A 20,471-nucleotide genomic window follows, 5' to 3' on the forward strand; every position below is an offset into this window, starting at 1 on the left:
GACAATGATATTCTAATTAACAGATATGTTATATCCTTACTAAATAAAAGAAAAAAGTGTGCCGCGCCGGGGACCATTTATTTTAGTTTATTTTTACATTTCGTTAAAAGTAAAAAGGATCACTTGATAAAAACAATAAGTAAAAGGGATAACTAGATGTTTTAATTACGCAAAACGTATTACTGCGTAATTATGATGTATTATAACGTATTACTACGTAAAACAACTAAATGCAAACGTCTCAATTAGGACGTTTTCTAGTCTTCACTTTTTGCGCGTTAATAACATATCTGTTTACTACAACATCATTGGATAAAGCTAAAAAAGCTAAACAAATGACTGACCGAAAAAACCTCTTCGATAGCTGATAAACAATGGTCAATTTGACAAAAAAAAATATCTTATTTAATTGATATTTATTTTCCACCAACTTAAAAGTTACTTTATTGATTAGGTCCAACTGAATCATTTTTCGACGTTTTCTTTCTCATTTTACACAAGCAAATGTAATATCATATTTAGAACAAGAAGTAGTTCGCCGGAGCTTAATTGCTTGTTAAAAAATAAGTAAAATTGTTTTTTGTTTGATTATTTCAGAAATGTACCCTTTTGTGGATGGAAGATTTTTATCCAGTATACTTCTAATCAGTGACTCCTATGCTAAATTCAATTAGATTTATCCCATCGATTCCAGTGTGAGTAACAGCTCCAAACACGCCAACTTTTGCATTTCTCACAGTCACTTATTCAGTCTGACACTTATCTCCAGCGCAAGCGACGTGATCTTGTATTATCGAACTTATTTCCGTCAACTTACATGCGAATTCAATTTTCCAAGAAATTGCTTGTGGTAAAAAGTCGAGAGATTTTATTACATGTTTGTGCAAACCCGTCTGAGTAGGTTATTTTACTGAGAAATTAAATTCTTTATATTATTGCTCACGCACAGGAAACGGACAGTATGATTACAATATACATAATATGTCAAGAGTCTTTAGCTGGCGTATTGACTAGGAATGATAATTTTAGATTGCTAATCTAAAATGTGTTTATAATTTATCTCTTGCACGGAGGTGCAGAGTAACATCGTGAGGAAACCTGCTTGTGTCAAATTTCAGATATCTGCCACATATGAATCCACAAAACAGCAGAAGCAGCGTGGTAAAATCTGCTCCTAACCTTCTCCTAAAACTCTAGGAGAAGAGGCCTACGCCCAACTTTTGGAAATTTACATCCATAAACCGTTACCTACAATCCGTGATATAAGTGCTAGCATTTTTATTAAAAAAATAAATACAGTTATTTAGAATAATAAAACACAAAAGTATTTAAAACTTTATTAAAAAGACATTTTCATTAAAAATATTACATTACATTATATAAATATTATTTTTACTAATTCACACTCTTCTATAAAACAGTCTTTATATACGTTAAGTCCATCAAATCAACGCGTATGAAACGTAAACAGATCACAATTCACAACAGGAAACAAACTATTATATAACTCAAAAACTACGCCAATTTTATTGATATTAAACTTATTTGTCGAACAAATATGGCGAGTCACAACTGTTTGACTGCAAACATCCTACGCTATTAAAAACACTTTATAATTTTATAAATCAAGACATATTGATTAAAGTTTTCGTTAAGGTTTCCCAAAAAATGTGTTTACTGAACTTTTTATAAGTTTATAATTAATGTCAGCTTACAGTAATAGAACCCACTCACTGTCACTTCAAAGAATTTGAAAACCTTTTGATGTTTAAAAATTGGAATAAATTTGAAGGAGAATATTTTTAGTTTCAAAATTGAGTAGAACATTTATCGACAACGAATTCGACGAATAAATCAAAAAATTGCGTAAAAAAATCAAAGGCCCTCAAAAATCAACAGTAGGATTCTGTAATAATTCACTTTGTATCCTACCTTGAAATGATGGCAACCGACTTACGACGATAATCAATTTTGATCCGTGTATCCAATAGATTTTATAATTATTATAGTCATTTTCGCTTATCAGATTCTGACATTTCAATTTCTTCTAATAAAGCACTTTTATAAGACTGTAATAACAATTGAATGGATTGGACTGTATTAAAATTTGTTTCTTTATTTGTACTGTGTGTATCTGTTTACATTTCATTCGAAGTGAAATTAACTGTTTGTTTCGTTCCGACGATGACAATGACTACCCTGATGTTCCACCGTTGGGCAACTCCTTGAGCCGATTGTTCTCAGCGACCAACGCTTGAACACGTTGCTCGTATTTCTCTCTCAGTTCCTGCAGACAATATTATGAAAAATTTGATATCGATAAGATTATCAAAATATTTGATCAAAAATGGTCTCGTTACAACAACAGCCTGTAAATTCCCACTGCTGGGCTAACGGCCTCCTCTCCCTTAGAGGAGAAGGTTTGGAACATATTCCACCACGCTGTTCCAATGCGGGTTGGTGGAATACACATGTGGCAGAATTTCTATGAAATTCGTCACATGCGGGTTTCCTCACGATGTTTTCCTTCACCGCCGAGTACGAGATGAATTTTAAAGCACATGAATCAGCGGTGCTTGCCTGGGTTTGAACCCGCAATCATCGGTTAAGATGCACGCGTTCTAACCACTGGGCCATCTCGTTAATCTATCAAATTACTGTGAAAAAAGGAACTGGAAAAGAAAGGAAAGTTTTCTCTCAACGTTATAAAATGTAATCGTTATTAAAGAAAATGTAGTCCTTCTCAGAATATTGTTCCATTAGTACAAGCAGGCTGCGTGCAGGGTATACAAGCGTGTGACCTTGAAGAGCGCGAGCTGCGTCTCGTACTCGCGGCGCAGGTCGTCGTTGATGTGCGTGCTGGTCTGCGCGCGCCGCAGTACCAGCTCGTAGCGCTCCTTCTCCGCCTTGAAGCGCGCCTCCATCACCTGTAAACGCTCCTGCGCCACGACAAGCCACGATACAAATTATATACTGCTGCTTCCAGAGCAGGTCTGAGCATTGAGTAATATCAGGTAATATTAATATCTGCATAAGGGTTTGATGATTAGCTTATTGCTTAATCTTGTCTCATATTTAAGATTAAAGATACTGATCAAGCCAGTAAAAAGAGTTCTTATTTTTTTCTGACAGATTATAATTCTACTGCTCTATTCACCAATTATATTTCAATCAGCAACTAAGCCTGAGCTACGATTTGAAAATACCCGTAAATACCTATGAAAAAAAAATGAACAAAAATACGTCTGGCACAACTCCTAAAATTTCAAATACCTTTATAATTGGCATGGCAATGATAATGCGTGAAGTGACTGCTTATTCAAGTAACAAAACTTTTCTGCTAATATACCTTTATACCAATTTAAAGAGACAGAAATTTAAAGTGCAATTATTAAAAAGGTAACTCACTTCCATGGCCTTCACTTCAGAGTTTCTTATTTCCAGCAAGTCCTTAGTAATTTGATTGATGTCCTTCAAAGACTGAACTTGTGTCGTCAACGCTTCTATCTGTAGTTCTTGGTTCTTGACCATCTTCGTTTTGTCGAAGATCATTCCACGGGCTTTGCTAAGAAGCTGAAGTATTGGAAATAACAAAAAGGTTAAAAGAAACCAAAAAAACAAAACAAGAGAGAAGACAAAAGTACGGAGACTCAATCGGCTTATCTTCAATCTCTTAAAATATAATTTATAGTCTGTTTGATGTACCGCATAGTTAATTATGGAAATAATTAAGTGGACACTTTTCGTTATTTGCATCCATTTTTAAAAAAATACGTGTGAAAATTCAAATGATTTAAGTTAAGTCCAAGTCTAAAACGTTTAAAATGCATAAAAAAAATCTCAACGACTATAGAACCTGTACAAAATTTATGTTTAAAGCTGGAAGGCTTTGTATAGTTATAGGTTATAGGGTAGCGTATCCTACGCTGACGACCAACCCGATTTGAATAATTCGTTTTGCGTTCGATAGTCCACGGCTAGAGAAAAATACTAGACTGTAAAACTTAATTGCCGTAATCAGAAAGTCCATAACTTTAAACGTCTATAAATATGGCTCACTGCATGAAACGAGCACACATTTTATAATTAATCAGAATCTAACTCATTAAACCTACAAGTACAAAAATTATCACCGATATATCCTTCGTGCATCGAGAATTTTAACAAGTGTATAATGCTTAATAACTCAATGTGGTATAATCACCTATACATTCTTAGTAAAAAGTATAAATTACCTTAAGTTGAAAATAGGAATACTAAAGTTCATATGATACGCATCATTAAATTCGATTGAGACTTATAATGATAATGCCTGTAGATTCCAATATTATCAAATCAGCGAATATATGTGCCTGGCTAGTAATCTTTAATTTCTTATAAAATAGCTTCCATGAATTCCACCCCCTTTTTTCTTTCAATAAAAGCGGCCAAAATTCCACTTAAATAACTTATAATCAAATAACTTTCGTACTACGTAAATACATGAAGAAAAGTTTATGTCATTTATTAAGCAATATATATTAATAGCACAATAAATACCTAGTACTAATCGATTTATCTAATCTTTAAGTTTCACGAAACCCTACGAGGTATAAGTTCAGAACAGTGTTCGTAGCTTAATCAGATCCAATAAATATGTCGTCTGTCTAAACTATTCAAACGTAAATAAGGTCGTTTCAAAGCAAAACGTCAATCATTTATCCAATACTAAGAAGTGACAAAGATTATCGTCGGTCCGCCGTTTTATTAGATTTAATGTAATTGTTGTTTTCCTTCGCAGATTGTTCCTTTTCGGATTATCTCGAGCTTTTGTATTTGATGAATTATTACGAATAATATTACGATGTCTAATGTCCAATAAATATTTGATTGTTTTGATTAATGTTGCTTATGCTCGATGAAGTTATCGATGTATGAGTAACTCTTTGTATTGGTATAGTCTTTTGTTTGTATTTCGGCTTACTAACTCCATAACAATCGATGTTTTATTACTGAGTTGATCGTTATGCTTTTGTCTTGATATTATTATTGTTTGATTTGCTTTTATTAGGAAGGAATTACCTTAGGTACTTTAAAAGAAAATGCCACGAAAAAATAATCGAATCAACATAAAACTTTTGTTTTACGGGAATCTTGTTCCAACGATTATACAGCGTGACAAAACTTGCGACTTCACGTCAAAATATGCATAAGCAGTAATAAAATTAAATGTAGGTTATATTTATATAAGTTACGAAAATAAAATAATGAAATGTATCTATTAGTGTGGAAGTCACATTGCCACTCTAAAGGAATCTGTGAAACAAGGAAATAATATTAAACATTCATTCAGTTATCACACAGAGGCAGTCAAATTAACGTTAAACCAATTCTGATAATATAATAATCAACAATCACTTCTATTTATATAATCTATAAATGCTGACGACTCAAATCAAATTTTACTCCCAAACTTCAGTTTCTGAAACGCTAATCAAAAACAAATTAATTAATCTGGCTTAAATCCGAATTGTCATTCGTCGGTGACGGTGACGCTATAGGCGACCAATGAGCGTTTAGATTAAGTCTAATTAATTAATCTGCCTTAAGCCAACGTTTCAGATACAAGACTTATAGTACGATTTTTAATTCGAGTCAGTAAAATGACAAGTGCAACTGTCACTTATACAAAAAAGGGTTACCCGCTACAATAGTGATGTTCGGCAATCAATAGACTTCGACATTTAGTCATGCTTTATTTTATTAGGTATCAAAGCGTTTTTTTTTTATTGTAAATTAATACATACCGTATTAAATAATACGATTTTAGAAATATGGACCTTACCAGTGTATTAAAATTTCTCTCAATCACTGTGAGCTCAACCCGATAGAGTTAATTTGGGCTCAAGCAAAGGGGTACATCGCCAGGAACAATAAAACTTTTAAAATAAATGACGTGAAAAAATTATTTGAAGAAGGCCTGAAGGAAGTGACACCTGAAAATTGGAGACGAAGACAAAATGTGTCAACTCGACCACATCATAGACGAATATGTGGATTCATTTGTTATAAATGTAACTGATATCGATTCCGATTCTGAATATACCGATTCAGAATCGGAGTCGGAATCAATAACAACCGTAATGAATAAAAACGTATAAAATGACTTGTATTTTCCTGACCTTTTAGTGTTAATTCCTCTGAACCTCTTTATACATTTTTTCCCAGCTTTGTAATAATATTGTAGTGAGAAATTTTAATACGCTGGTAAGGTCCATATTTCTAAAATCGTATTATTTAATACGGTATGTATTAAATATTTATAATAAAAAACGCTTTGATACTTAATAAAATAAAGCATGACTAAATGTCTATGTCTATTGATTGCCGAACAGTATCAGTGACAGTTGCACTTGTTATTTTACTGACTGGAATTAGTAATAGTGCTTTAGTCGAAATTCCCAAAATTATAGTCGAGATTCTATCACATCACTATTTATTTGAGATTAAAAACCTGCAACACTGGAAATGTCATTTTACTGACTCGAATTAATAATTTTACTATAAGTATTTTACTGTTCTATTTTTAAAATTTTAGATATGTATGTACATGTGAATTTTATTCTTTTTTTTATTTGTTCTATTTTTGAAATATTGTCTCGTAGGAAATATTTGTAAAGGGATTGTTGACTGTTATGATACATAATATTCTTTTTGCACGCCTGTAACGTTTCATGGTTACAATTATGTGAGTTTATTTATTGCACTGTGACTTTTTAAATATCTGGTAAAATTTGAATGTTTAGGGTATTGCAAGAATTTGTACATCGCCACAAGTAAAATTGCCTAACTGCGATTTTTCTGAGAAGCAAGTCCTTTTTCTTAATCTTTGACACTGACAGAATTACTTATTTGAAAATACACGCGTTTTTTTTTATTTGTATAACTTAACGCTAACGAAGTCTACGTAGGTAGATTCGTTAGAATTTCCCAAAGACCTTCTCGTCCTGTAGTGACGTCAATAATATCCAAATACTAATCTAACTTATCTATATCAACATAAATCTACAAAATTGTATCGTCAACTACAACTTCGAGAAGATAATCTAAGGACGAATGTATGACTGACCTCTTCGTGCTGTAGTTTAATTTTCTCCACTAACTCGTGGTTTTTATTCCCAGGCTTAGAGAGAGCTGCTTGTAGTTCCGTCTCTAGGTTCTTGACTCTAGCTTTCAGGAGATCTATTTCTTCTTCGCGTACCTAATAATTGAGAATTATACAGATTAATGATTTTATCTTTTCATTAAAATTTTTGCTTATCCCTATATAATCTATGAGACTTAAATAATTGGTCTTAATCTGAATGACAGTTTCAATATTATAAATTTTACTCACTTTAAGTTCTAACTTAAAGCCATCTTCCGTCCTTTCCTTCTTAAACTTTTCTAGTTCTTCAATCTTGTTGAGAAGTTCCTGTTCTCTTTGTTGCCAATCGTTCTGTTTTAAAAAAAAGAAAACAATTTAAATTATAAATGGAATCTCGTGTTTATTAATTTAAAAAAAAATCTTGAAAGATGTCTGTTTTAAAATGCCTCCAGACAATTGAAAACAGATAAAGTTATAAACAGTCAAACTATTTCATCGCCAATGAATAATATTTACAAAGATTTATTAATATATTTATAAATGAAACTAAACTTATTTATAAATTAACAGCGTAACATATATATTTTAGTTTACAATATATTGTCAATGTAACTAGTGGCTACACATGTAATGCTCATTTTAAAAGGCGATGTTGCCCATTTAACCTTACGAGTTACCTAATAATTCGATATCAATTTCAATTCCATAATATTTTTACTTAATATTTAACTTACAGATTGTTGTGTTCCATCACTTTTTTCTTCGGATTTGACTTCATCTGCCTTTGTTTCAACAGCAGGAACTGTTGGGACTGTTGCTGCAGCATCAGCTGCCGTTGCTTGAACATCAGGGCCAGGTTCTTTTTTTGCTTCGGGTTCTTTTGGCGGAACTTCATTTGAATTAGTAACAACTTCAGAGACAGACGTTTGAGTAGCTATTTGTACTGTTTCTGGCTTCAGAGCCTGTTCTGTCACAGTATCTGTTTTAGACGCACTCTCAACTGTTTTGACTTCCTCCTTAATAACAAAAACGACTTGATTATATGAAGAACCGATAAGTAATATAAATAGGAAAATTTTCAAAGTTTTAATATTAATCTAAATATATTCTATGTAACCGTCAAATTAAACTAAATAACCAAGACCACTTACAAGTGGTTTCGGTTCCACCTTTGGAGTTTCAATTGGTTTTACTTCCGATGCCCCTTCTCCACTGCCTGCCCCTTGTACTTGCGCTGGATCCGCCTGAAAACATAAAAATGTTTACACATGATATAATTGAACCATTTTTTTTATTTTGTGATTCCCATTAATTAAACAAAGCGATAATATTTTACTACTCAAATATATTTTTATATGTATATTGTATATACACCAGAACTTATAAAAACGAAAAATCTAAGAAGTTTTCTTTATGTAAAAATAGAGCTCAGAGCTTGCTTTCAATTTAGGAAAAAGTTGGTCTAAAGGAGTGTGCACACTACACCGTCTCATACCTTGACCGTGTAATGGACGTATCGGGTACGGAAATGACCATGACATGGTCTACTACGACCAATGGAACGTATTAACAGCTTGTCGCATGTATGGTTTTCATAAAGTCGTATATGACGCAAAAATATATAAATAAGCATGGAGGCTAATAATTATTGACTTTCATGCAGGATATTTTATGTATATACTTTTGAATTTATTGGACTGAAATAATTACATTGTAATTAAAATGTTAAAAAAGAGAAACGATAGATTTTCTTGACGTTTCTTCTCGATAGAATCTACATTCCGAAGCGGTGGTAGGTTTACGTTTAATACAATTATTTGAAAACTACAACAACACAACAGCATGTAAATTTCCCACTACTGGGCTAAGGCCTCTTCTCCCTTTGAGGAAAAAGTTCGGAACATATTCCACAACGCTGTTCCAATGCGGGTTGGTGAAATGCACATGTAGTAGAATTTGTATGAAATTAGACACATGCAGCTTTCCTCACAATGTTTTCATTTAATACCGAACATGAGACGAATTATAAACACAAATTAAGCACATGAATATCCAGTGGTGTTTGCCTGGGTTTTCAACCCGCAATCATCGGTTGAGATGCACGAGTTCTACAAAACTGTCAAACCCGTATCGTAACTGTACAGGCAAAATATTCTCGTTCACAATTATTTACGCTATTGATCAGTGAAATGACAATGAGTAGTCACTGTGGTGGTCACGTGTAGACATAGCACGGACATGGAGTAAGAGACAGTGTAGGGCGCATATGTTGTTTTGGAAATCGCTTCATTAGATTCGTTAACAGGAATAACGAGAAATCGTTTATTGATATAATATTTAGCAACGACATTATCAGTTTGCTTTAGGCCCGGGTTCAATTCCTATGATAATTTCAGAAATTCCTTATCATAATAATAATCGTTTTCCAAAAAACTTAAAGAATAAATAATGTTACAATACAAATAAATATAAATGTATTTTTACCAACATGCCAATGTCATGTAAAATAAAAGTATTAAGTTACAAAGAATAATAAAGAGGCAAATATTTGATTATTATTTGAAACAAAATATAATAATGTAAAGTACATTTAAATTATCGTTGAATAAATGTAAATTAAAGTCGTCATACTATATGCGTATTTCCTTTGTTACCTTAACGCCACACGATTCTCGTACTCTGGTCCATATAGACCTCATACTATAATCGTCAATTTCACGTAAATCGATACAACCGTTCTAAATCCATTTCCATCACCGTCCATTAAATTTCACAACACATTAGGCATACGTGGATTAAAATTACCCGGCAAATGGGTGACATGACACAAATTTATTTTTAATAATTTATATAGCTTTTACGTAGGCAAATGCGTCAGTATCGTTAAAAGAAAGAGGTTTTATATCACTTACCATATTTTGGTTCGAAAACGACAACGTTTACTTAATTAGAAATTAATCTAGAAATTGCTTCGAATTTTAAACAGCAAACCGCGCACAAGTAACACCCGAAACTTTAACACTATCTATTTCAGGAGTGCAGACGCAGAGATTTAAAAATAGAACACGTTTGAAAGCGCTCAGAAATTCTCAACTTTCGCGCTTAACTTTCAATTTGTAGATATTTTTTACATAAATTATCTTTAAAAACTTTTAATAAAATACAAGTTTTGCGTAAAATATGTACATCATATATTTTCTTAAATGGTAATGCGTGATTTATAGCATCACATTATAATATCTTACTAAAATAAGTATTATTAATAAATAAGAATTCAACTTAATAAGACCTACTTCCAAAAATATTACACTTAGTGATCTTTCTCCGGGAAGACCGTACCTACTTTAGGATATCTGTCATCTAGCTTTAAACAAAAGTGACATTCTTCATTAAAAAACTGTCTATCTATCTAACTATCGTAGCCAAGATTTAATAAGTATTTCAAATCTGTATCGAGATAAGATGGCAATGGCTGAGCGGGAAGTCTGGCTGGCAATTACTTCACTATGTAGTCCATTCCATATTCCAATAACCATAAATATCTTTTTTCAGTTAATTCTGACTACGAGATATTTTAATTATAAAAGCTTTTTTGCTAAATATTCAACAACAACAACGAGCGCTTTGTTATTTACCTATACCATAGCTACGTGGACCAGCAAATTTCCAAAACTCTGGGAGCTAAAATCATAGCATGTCTTTCATCTACTATTCATGATTGACATTTTTAACTTTTCCGTTTCGTAAATTCAAATCGTTTGTAAAAAATAAAATAAGAATAGAATAGAATAGAATATACTTTATTGTACACCACAAACAAGAAACTTTACATGGAACAAAAAATAATAAATTAAAATGTACAAAAAGGCGGTCTTATCGCTAAGTAGCGATTTCTGCCAGACAACCTTTAATTTAGGGAAATTGTGCAGCGAAAAGGTAGGTGGTGCCTAATATATACAATAATACATATATAAATAAACATACATACATATATACATAAATATATATACTAATAAAATAAATGAACAATTACACATATAAATATAAATGAATATATTAAATATATAATATATAAGTCGTCTCAAACTTAATTATGTAAATACAAAAATTTAAATAAGTCACAGTAAGTAAAAAAAAAAAAGAAGAAACAAAATAAAATTAACAAATAAAACATAAAAACTATACAAGACCATAAAGTGACTGAGTTTCCATAGCCAGATAGTGCTCTTTTACCAACCTCTTAAAAGACAATAGCGTTTGCGCTTGCTTAATGTTAATGGGTAAAGCATTCCACAGTTGGATAGCCTGTACGGTAAAGGACATTTTGAAAAATTTTGTGTTATGCACAGGTATCCTCAATGTCAGATTTTCAGCCGATCTTAACCCTTTATTATATAGTCCTAGGAACTCAAATTTTTCCTTTAAATAAGTCGGGGCATTAACATTAAACAAGACGCAATAAAGAAGCGAGAGAACATGCAGATTCCGGCGAAAGCGAATAGATAACCACTTGAGTTTAGATCGAAAGTTGGAAACATGGTCATATTTGCGCAAGCCAAATATGAAACGTATAGCAATATTTTGGAGTCGCTCAAGTTTGTTTAGTTGGTCCTCGGTTAAATTAAGATAGCTTGCGTCAGCGTAATCGAGAATAGATAGGAGTAAAGATTGTGCTAACATAATTTTGGTTGGAATAGGAAGGAAATAACGCAGACGCTGTAGAGATTTAATGGAGCCAATAGTTTTCCGACTTAGTTCTTTAATATGGCAGTTCCACGATAGAGTATTATCTAAATGATTACCTAGATTTTTAACATTTGGACTATAAGGTATTACGGCATTATTAAATTTTATGTAAGGTAAATCAGACCAAACCACTCTCGAAACCAAACTCTGGCTGCCAATAATAATGGCCTGAGACTTAGAGGGGTTCACCTTGAGACCATGAGACTTACTCCAATGGCAGATCTCTTCCAAGTCATTATTAATGGCAGAAATAGCAAGAGGTAGGTTCTCTAGGGTGGAATGGCGATAAATCTGTATATCATCTGCATACATGTGAAAGAGAGAAGTGATTTTAGATGTTATAGAATTAATAAATAGTGAAAAGAGTAAAGGTGACAAGACTCCCCCTTGAGGTACGCCGGATTTTACAACACTCCAAGACGAGACAGTCTCATCAATACGGACACGTTGCCGGCGCCCTCGTAGGTAACTGCGAAACCAATCAATAACTGACGGAGATATGTTAACAGAACGTAGCCGACCTAACAGTATATCATAGTCGACAGTGTTAAAAGCATTGCTAAAGTCCAGTAAAGTCATAACTGTTAGGTGCTTATTGTCCATTCCCCATCGAATGTCGTCGGTAACTTTCACCAGCGCAGTAACCGTACTATGACCAGGACGGGAACCGGATTGTAAGGGATTTAGGATATGGAATTGATTAAGGAATAGACTAAGCTGGTGATGGACTAGCTTCTCTAGAACTTTTGAAAGAAAAGGTAGAATGGAGATTGGGCGAAAGTCGGAACAAGTGCTGGGGTTAGCCTTTTTTGGTAACGGAATAATTTGAGCATTTTTCCATGCATCAGGGAATTCGCAGGTATTAACGGAATGGTTTAGGATGTGAGTTAAAACAGGGATAATGATGTCAATGATAGGTAATATCATACTACGGCTAATACTATCCTACAGAAGAGGTGCCTACAGAATTGGACGTGATAGACAATATGTTCTTTTTAACATCACATTCAGTAAATTGATTCAATGTAAACGGTGGATAATTTGGAGTTGACATTGAAGAGAGAGTATCAAGCGTAGATTTTTTATCAGCGCTATCCATTACGTTAGCAGCAGAAAAGTGATTATTAAGATTTTCAATATCCATATTAGAAGAAAGTGAAATTTGAGAATTTTTACCAACTCCAAGTGACTTTAAAAATTTCCATGTTCTGGTTGTGTCGCCGTTTTCGACAGATTTGTGAATGTGACGTCGTTGTGCATCTCTACACAATGTATTGCAGCGATTACGAAATTTATTGTACTTTGTGCGATTGGCCTCTGTTTGATCTGACTTCAATCGTGCTTTATAAAGTGCTTTTTTGGCAATCATAGCTTTTAAATCATCACAAGGCCATGGTGCAGGAAGATGTTTAATTTTAACAGGTCTAACAGGGGCATACCTGTCGTACAGCTGTATTAAAAGCGAATTGAAAATGTTTAGTTTTTCATCTATCGTGGATGCACCAATTACTACTGACCAATCGATTTTACCAGCATCTGTACGGAGACTGTCAATATCCATTCCACCAAAATTACGCTGCAGAAGTACTCTCGGCTTCGCTTTTGGAGGACGTATTTTATAAGAAAGATAGATGAGATCATGGTATGAAAATGCATCAGCTGAGCACTGACCATACTTAAACACATGATCTAAGGTAAAATAAGGTAAAATAAAAGTAAAAAAGGCATATTATTCGATAAAAGATTTTGTAGACGATAAAAAAGCGTGGAATTAATGCGTTTTTACTTCCAGGTTCCAGGTTAAAAAAGAGTAACTACTGAGTTTCTTGCCGGTTCTTCTCGGTAGAATCTACTTTCCGAACCGGTGTTAGCTTCACTTAATTGTTAAATGACGATTCAAAATTACTTGTAAAAGCCTAATTGAATAAAGTTTATTTTGATTTTGTACATGACTAATCATGTATTGCTGTTTGGTGGTGAAATGTCTGATGAGCGGAATACATACCGACAGGTTGATACAAAACCCTACCACTAAAAAAAGTTGAGGTCATAGATTATTTTATCTTATAAAGTAATAACAGACAAAACAAGAAAAAGTGCTACGATTAATTCAATCAAAAATAAATAACACATATATGTACGTAACTCAACCTAAATCAATCATTTCAAGTTTGCAGTTCTTGTTACATTGTTATTTTCATTTAGTTCAGTCATACAAAATATTTAGAATATTATTATTTATTTACATGTTCAGATTTTAGTAAAGAGTAGTATTTCAATTTCTTTCGTTTTGTGTCAAAAACAAATGAACTTTTGTTTCTTAAAAGTAAATAAAATAACTGAAGCGTATCGTATCAAAACTCGGTTATAGAAGCGCAATCTTAGCCACATCCCGCTTCTCTCATGCGCTTGCATATTTGGGATACTATGAAGTGATTTGATATTCACGATGAATGTCAACATGAGCATTGGGCGTGAATCTAGTACTCACAAACAGGATATATAATGTAAATTTAATGGCATATTGACCTAACTATGTATTTCAAATTAACCTGCACCAGCAGTTTACTCAGATGTAGGATATAACTAAGACAGATTTACAATCACATTTTACAACAGCACAAAGGGTTTGTTTTCGGACCAAGATTCAAAAATGAGGTAGACTTACAATTTGTTCTCTATGCGTAACTTTCAGAACAGTCAAAAACGCAAAAAGCGACAATGAACTTGCTCGAGAAATATGTCTATCTTGTTGCTTAAAAACCTTACTCATACTTAAAACAAAACTATAGCACTTAAATACTGAACAACTTAGATCACATACTGATACTATCACAACTGATAGAAATGCTTTAAACATTTCAAATAAAAATAAATTCTAAGAATCTACTTCATGGGGATTTGATTTTGATTTTTAATAATATTTCCTTTTATTCAATCTAACTCTTTTGGACCAAAATGTTTTAGGTGGGTTTGTACTTACATACTTTATCATTTTTAATTTGTACAGTTTTCATGTTGATTCCGCTACGATACCACAACTTGCTAGGCTATAATTACAAGTAATTCTATGTCTAATAAGTAACACTTAATTAACACAAATGAGTAATTATAAAAGACGAAACACCGAATAAAGTAGAAACGCTGCGTATCCGGTCGGCCACGCGCCAAATAATTTGAAAATGAGAGTAACTTTGATGATAATTATAATAACAGTTAACTGGATTAAATTGTAAGAGCATTAAAAAAATATCAAATTATATCTTTAGAATTGTTTCGTGTAGCAATAAAAATCTTGGTCCATTTTTAATATTTCTGGGTGAATAATTCTAATGAGGTTTATGGTTAATCTTCATTACAAATATATAATCAAGTCTAACAGTATTGTTTTAACAATCTAATTTTAAAGAAATAGATGATGCAAAAAATAGATTACTAAGTGCAAGAATCCAAGGCGATATTAGACATCTGACATATGACTTTTGACATTTAGTAGATAAACTTGACTTATACGCGAAGCAAATTGTTTTGGATTTAAAATTACAAACGGTCAGACACTGAAGTACATAACAGTAAGACAATACGTAAAAATAATAAATCATTGAGTTAAAAAAGTATTTACCGTGATTATAAGTTACCATTTTATTTCAGTACTTCACCATGACCTCGGAAAAAAACGCTCAGGTGGGACAAGCTCGTGAAACATTTCAAATGCTTTTTCAAATTTCTCAACTTCTCAGCACTGGTTTGGACGCTGAAACCCTAACTATATGCATTAGGCTTTGTGAATTAGGAGTGGATCCGGAAGTGCTAGCTCATGTCATAAAGGAAGTAAGGAAAGTGGGCGAAAATGCAGCCGAGATCAAACCATCCAATTTACAGTCACATTAAATGATACCAAATCTATAACATAAGTTTGTTAAGTATTATTTATTTTGTCACTAAATTATTAATTAAAAAAACAATTCACTAACTTACTCTACACTTTTAATTTTTTAATATATATGATGTCATATATGTATATCAAAAAACAAATATAACCTATTACAATATCTGATGTCTCAAATTATAGGGCTAATGAAGTTAATATGTTTCTTAAATTATTACAAACCACATATGATTTGAACTAAATGAAATAAAAGTTTATATTTAGAATAAATTAATATTAAAAATAATCGGATAAGGAATAATAAAAATAAACAATTTTTTACAAATATTTATTTGGTATCTATTTTTACAAACGGAACACCATAATTTAAGCCAGCAAAAATAATATTAATAACAAAGTATCAGAATGACTGTCACAAGTAAGACTTAATATAGAAGAATGAATAAATAAATCCTCTAAAATTTATTAAATCTTTATCATGAACAGCCTCCTAACAATTCAGACTAACACTACAACAATATGGGGAACAAATAAATATGTTGTATGTTAATTTTGCTAACATAAATTATGATATTTAAAATGAACATAGACAACTATGTTCCATATTCAAAAACAAAAAATTAACATTTGTCAAGTGAAATTATGAGCAATCAGTATCGAACTGAAAATATCACAGATGCAAATAATTCACTTAAAAATTCAGATTGGGGAAAACTTTTAGTAAATAAATTATACCAAAGCACTGAAAATTCTTCAACAAGATTGTAAAATTAAAGTTATCTGATGAAAATATTAATTAAAAATATTCTTATTTGACAATTTTGTGCACATGATATAATTTCAGACATTTTATATATTGCCATCTAAATTATTATATTTCAGATCTTGTATGAAAGCCATATGTGAACTAAAGATTGTGTGTGCAAGAATCACTGAATCTGTATTTATAATTTATTTTATTGGCAGTAGTTGCATGTGTCATAAAAAATTTCAACATAACCAGGTATCCACTTACCTGTATTCAGATTCCAAAAAATATTATTTGTAAATAATAATTTTGTCATATGAAAATAAACTTGACTGAAACTTAACACCATAAAGATGTTTACAGAATAAAAAATTAAAATAAGTATTTATTTTAAAATTACAAGTCTGAACCATAGACAATAGGTTTTAACTTGTTTTGTTAATTTGCTTGATTTTAAAACAAATGAATGTTTTGAAAATACCTTATTACCAAGTATAACTTTACTCATACAATCTTGTCATTCATTTATAACATAAATCTATTGAAAACTTTGTCCCTGTGCCTGGCTTTGACCTAAGATTGAAGGATCTTCAAATATTGGCTGTTGTGGTTTGAACTGCTCTGATGTTATTCTTGTGAACATGATACTTATGCCCTCTATTAGTGCTAGAAGGACGCCTCCAACCAGTGCACTGCCTGCCATCGCCGGAACACCTGAATTAACATTTTCACAACATTATTCATCACTATCCATCAGTAACCAATGTCTAAATTCCCTGAATTATTCCACCATGATGGTATTTATTAGTATATTCTTAATCCACTTAGACCGAGCATTAAATTGAACTACGAAGCAAAACTGTTATTACTGATTAATAAAAAAATATATATTTTTTGAATGTCAGCACAGTTATTGATATATGTAAAATTAAAGTAAATATATACACATATTATTATCTTCGTAATGCAAAATACAGCAAAGTGCTAAGTATTTGTATAATGTTTGCTTCTGCTATAGGAATATCCTATATACATCTTATATAAGGAAAAAATAGTGTTTTTGGTCTCTGACATGAACACAAGTGAGTAAATGCTGCATAGTACCATTTCGAGCTGCAAGGATGCCTCCCGTTAGTGCACCACTCATGATCGAGTTCCAGGGATCTTCCTTTTGTCGTAAATAGACAAGTGAACAATCAATTGTTGAAAACATTCCTCCCCATACTGCAAAGTTTCCTCCTACAATCGGTGACCTTTCCTTCATAGCTGCTAAACTACCAAGCTAAAAAACAAAGTGAGATATTCTATACAATGTATAAATGATAATGCTATTTATACTACATTTTAATTCAAAATGACTAAACTTGCGTAGAAGACTTGCCAAATAAAACTGCGCAAAATTTATCATTACAATTCGACATTTCAAAATCTTCGTCAATATTTTAAGTATCAGATTTTATATTATAAGTTTTAATTTATTATTGCACTTAAAATATAAAATATTTTATTCATACCATTTTCCTACTGAATCCTACGGGAGCATTTCTGAACCCTTTTATTGAATGGAAGATACCACCGCCGATCGCTCCCATCAAAAATGCGCCGCCAGAGTCATCCAAAATACGCCAAGGGCAAGGTTCTCTTGAATATTCATCCATTTTATTTTAAAGGATTTAACTCTGCAATCGAGTGTTAGGTAAGAATATAACCTCAAAGCCACTGAATTTAACCTTAAACAGTAAAATAATGCTCACCAACATATAAAATGTAGCGAATTTCGATAAAATATATATTTATATAGATTATTACTATTACAGTATAGTTGCGTTTATTTTGTACTATTTACATCATTTTCGTTTTCGTATTCGAGAACAAGGTTCGCACTTCACGATTCATAAATTCCTATATCTCTCTCAAATTCCAATTCACTCAAATTAAAGATAACATATAAATATTAAGTTATAGACTAAAGTAATCATTTTGCTTTTGAATCTGTGGTTTGTCTACGACTGCGACTTGCGAGCCCTATCCCTTACTTGTCTGGTTCAGTAATACATTTTTTTATAAGTACAAATTAAGTTATATTAATGTTTGGTTTGTCAACTGTGCTTCAGTGTGCGTCCTAAAATAATTTATTTTTTTGTAAAATTGGACTACTCTCTGAATTTTTTTTCGCTATCTTAATACTAAAATAGTTTTGACCAGCTTGAACAAGCTAAGTTAAATAAATTAAAAAATTATCGGAAGTTAAAACAAAAATAAAAATTAGTGTCCGACCGAAGTTTTGGTTTCGGTTTTGGCCGGAAAACCAGTTTCGGTTGGACTTTAATAAAAATATAAGCTAAAAAGTAAATATTAGATCTTTATCTGATCTATGTTTGTAAAAATTTTGTCTGTGACCTAAACTTTTATCAAAACCGCTCCAGTAATTTGGTACAGCAAATTTCACTGAGTCTTTGAATATTACTAAATTAGAAAACATTAAGGAAATTTTATAATACATAAAAAATAAAAACAGATTAGATTTAGTGACAAATACATAAATGCCATGATAAATTAATTTATTCAAATAAGATTTGGTAAGTATATACAAGAAGTATTTCCGAAAATGATAAAATTACTTGTATTAAATTTAGATTTTTTATTTAAATAGATAAATATTATATTGTTTTACATTTAATATTTTTTAAGAATATGATAGCTGTTATGTTACAGTTGTCTCAAGAATGTCAAACTCATCAGTCATCAGTACTCAATACCAATAGTCAAATCAAACGTCAACCACCGATTCAACATCCAAACCAAATATCAGCTGTAGTATTGAAACTGTCTATTTAAATATTTATGGTCTGAAGATTTCTTGTAATATAATTGAAGTAAATGTATCAGTTTCATTATGACGATTCATAACTTATATATTTTCGATCGCTATGGCACCCTACTTTACTATGGAGAGTGGAACAGATCCAAACAATCTGGAATGTCTCGGGAGGAGGTATTCTTTACTTTATTTTTATTCTAATTAGTTTAGTAACAATGGAATCAAATAATATTAATTAGCACAGAATTATTTTATAGTATAGAAAACTTTAAAACATTGCTTGAAATACATTAGGTAATCAGAAAATCTAAGATAAAATTAATTATCTCCTTGTATATTGTAATACAATGTAGCATTTAAATAAATTAACATCTTATTATTTCAGGAAGGGAAATTAATGTATGGTATGCTGTTCTCGATAAAATCATTTGTTGCTAAAATATCTCCTCTGGATCCAAAGGAAGGCTTCATGAACTACAAAACATCAAAATATACCCTACATTGCTTAGAGACTCCATCGGGAATAAAATTTGTTATGAACACTGATAACCAAGCTCAAGGTGTGAGAGAGCTATTAAAAAAGATATACGGGGACATTTATGTTAAATATGTTGTAAGAAATCCAATGTGCGGAATTGGAGAACCCATTACAAGTGAATTGTTTAAAAATAAACTCGACTCATTCATAAAACAAGCACCATTGAATACAGTTAGGGCTTCTTGATTTGAAAAATAATATTTAATGTAAATAGATTTATACATGTCAATAAAAAAATAATAGAATAAAACATCCTATGTTTAGTTAATGATAATATTTTTTTCTATGATAGTATTTGTTGATTTATAAACTTTAATTTAAGTCTACTCTACAGTTTAGTTAAACTCTTATTTTTGTACAATTATAATTTCATTATAATATTAAAAATCTCGATAATTTATTTTATTATTTGCAATTTATGAAATGAAGAGTTGAGTTGTTAAGAGAAATTAAACTTACAATGTTAGTAAGTGTACTTTCATATATATTGTAGGATTATGAAGAATAAAATAAATGAATTTATATGATTATATTATTTGTATAATTTTATCATTATATTTAAGATTAAATCTGTTTCAGATATTATTTAATTTAGTATATCTG

The 20,471-nt window shown here is 31.5% G+C and overlaps 3 protein-coding genes and 1 long non-coding RNA gene across 5 annotated transcripts; 2 read left to right on the plus strand and 2 right to left on the minus strand.

Annotated features, from left to right (window-relative positions):
• Window positions 1-1,322: 1,322 nt before the first annotated feature.
• Window positions 1,323-10,203, minus strand: LOC124535315 (protein NETWORKED 1D). Its single transcript, XM_047111501.1, has 8 exons — window positions 10,039-10,203; window positions 8,278-8,370; window positions 7,861-8,142; window positions 7,376-7,477; window positions 7,109-7,240; window positions 3,409-3,573; window positions 2,802-2,939; window positions 1,323-2,287 (listed from the first exon to the last, which is right to left on the minus strand). The coding sequence occupies exons 1-8, from the start codon at window positions 10,039-10,041 to the stop codon at window positions 2,195-2,197; spliced, it is 1,008 nt and encodes a 335-aa protein (XP_046967457.1). The 5' UTR covers window positions 10,042-10,203; the 3' UTR covers window positions 1,323-2,194.
• Window positions 10,204-15,358: 5,155 nt separating this feature from the next.
• Window positions 15,359-15,786, plus strand: LOC124535250. Its single transcript, XR_006966800.1, has 2 exons — window positions 15,359-15,444; window positions 15,524-15,786. It is a non-coding gene; the product is annotated as an uncharacterized LOC124535250 (long non-coding RNA).
• An 890-nt stretch (window positions 15,787-16,676) lies between these two features.
• Window positions 16,677-18,429, minus strand: LOC124535251 (mitochondrial import inner membrane translocase subunit Tim17-B). Of its 2 annotated transcripts, none has more exons than XM_047111383.1 (4): window positions 18,264-18,429; window positions 18,024-18,188; window positions 17,614-17,791; window positions 16,677-17,223 (listed from the first exon to the last, which is right to left on the minus strand). In XM_047111383.1, the coding sequence occupies exons 2-4, from the start codon at window positions 18,165-18,167 to the stop codon at window positions 17,048-17,050; spliced, it is 498 nt and encodes a 165-aa protein (XP_046967339.1). In that variant the 5' UTR covers window positions 18,168-18,188; window positions 18,264-18,429; the 3' UTR covers window positions 16,677-17,047. The 2 variants fall into 2 exon arrangements, with proteins under 2 accessions (XP_046967339.1, XP_046967340.1); XM_047111384.1 differs by having other exon boundaries at window positions 18,024-18,184; window positions 18,264-18,427.
• An 822-nt stretch (window positions 18,430-19,251) lies between these two features.
• LOC124535153 (trafficking protein particle complex subunit 1) lies at window positions 19,252-20,398 on the plus strand. Its single transcript, XM_047111246.1, has 2 exons — window positions 19,252-19,504; window positions 19,716-20,398. Exons 1-2 carry the CDS (start codon window positions 19,406-19,408, stop codon window positions 20,052-20,054), a joined length of 438 nt encoding a protein of 145 aa, XP_046967202.1. The 5' UTR covers window positions 19,252-19,405; the 3' UTR covers window positions 20,055-20,398.
• Window positions 20,399-20,471: the final 73 nt, after the last annotated feature.

This window comes from Vanessa cardui, chromosome 14, assembly GCF_905220365.1.
Source record: "Vanessa cardui chromosome 14, ilVanCard2.1, whole genome shotgun sequence".
NCBI classification, from domain to species: domain Eukaryota; kingdom Metazoa; phylum Arthropoda; class Insecta; order Lepidoptera; family Nymphalidae; genus Vanessa; species Vanessa cardui.

What these genes read in the sequence shown, in the direction of transcription:
- LOC124535153 (XM_047111246.1), top strand. Translation starts at nt 19,406, where the DNA reads ATGACGATTCATAACTTATATATTTTCGATCGCTATGGCACCCTACTT. An exon ending in CTGGAATGTCTCGGGAGGAG is followed by an intron (nt 19,505 to 19,715) that starts GTATTCTTTACT and finishes TTATTATTTCAG; the next exon opens with GAAGGGAAATTAATGTATGG.
- LOC124535315 (XM_047111501.1), bottom strand. An exon ending in TTAAACTACAGCACGAAGAG is followed by an intron (nt 3,574 to 7,108) that starts GTCAGTCATACA and finishes CCAATACTTCAG; the next exon opens with CTTCTTAGCAAAGCCCGTGG. An exon ending in CGCAGCTCGCGCTCTTCAAG is followed by an intron (nt 2,288 to 2,801) that starts GTCACACGCTTG and finishes TATTGTCTGCAG; the next exon opens with GAACTGAGAGAGAAATACGA.
- LOC124535251 (XM_047111383.1), bottom strand. Translation starts at nt 18,167, where the DNA reads ATGGATGAATATTCAAGAGAACCTTGCCCTTGGCGTATTTTGGATGAC. An exon ending in TAGGATTCAGTAGGAAAATG is followed by an intron (nt 17,792 to 18,023) that starts GTATGAATAAAA and finishes TTTGTTTTTTAG; the next exon opens with CTTGGTAGTTTAGCAGCTAT. An exon ending in CATCCTTGCAGCTCGAAATG is followed by an intron (nt 17,224 to 17,613) that starts GTACTATGCAGC and finishes ATGTTAATTCAG; the next exon opens with GTGTTCCGGCGATGGCAGGC.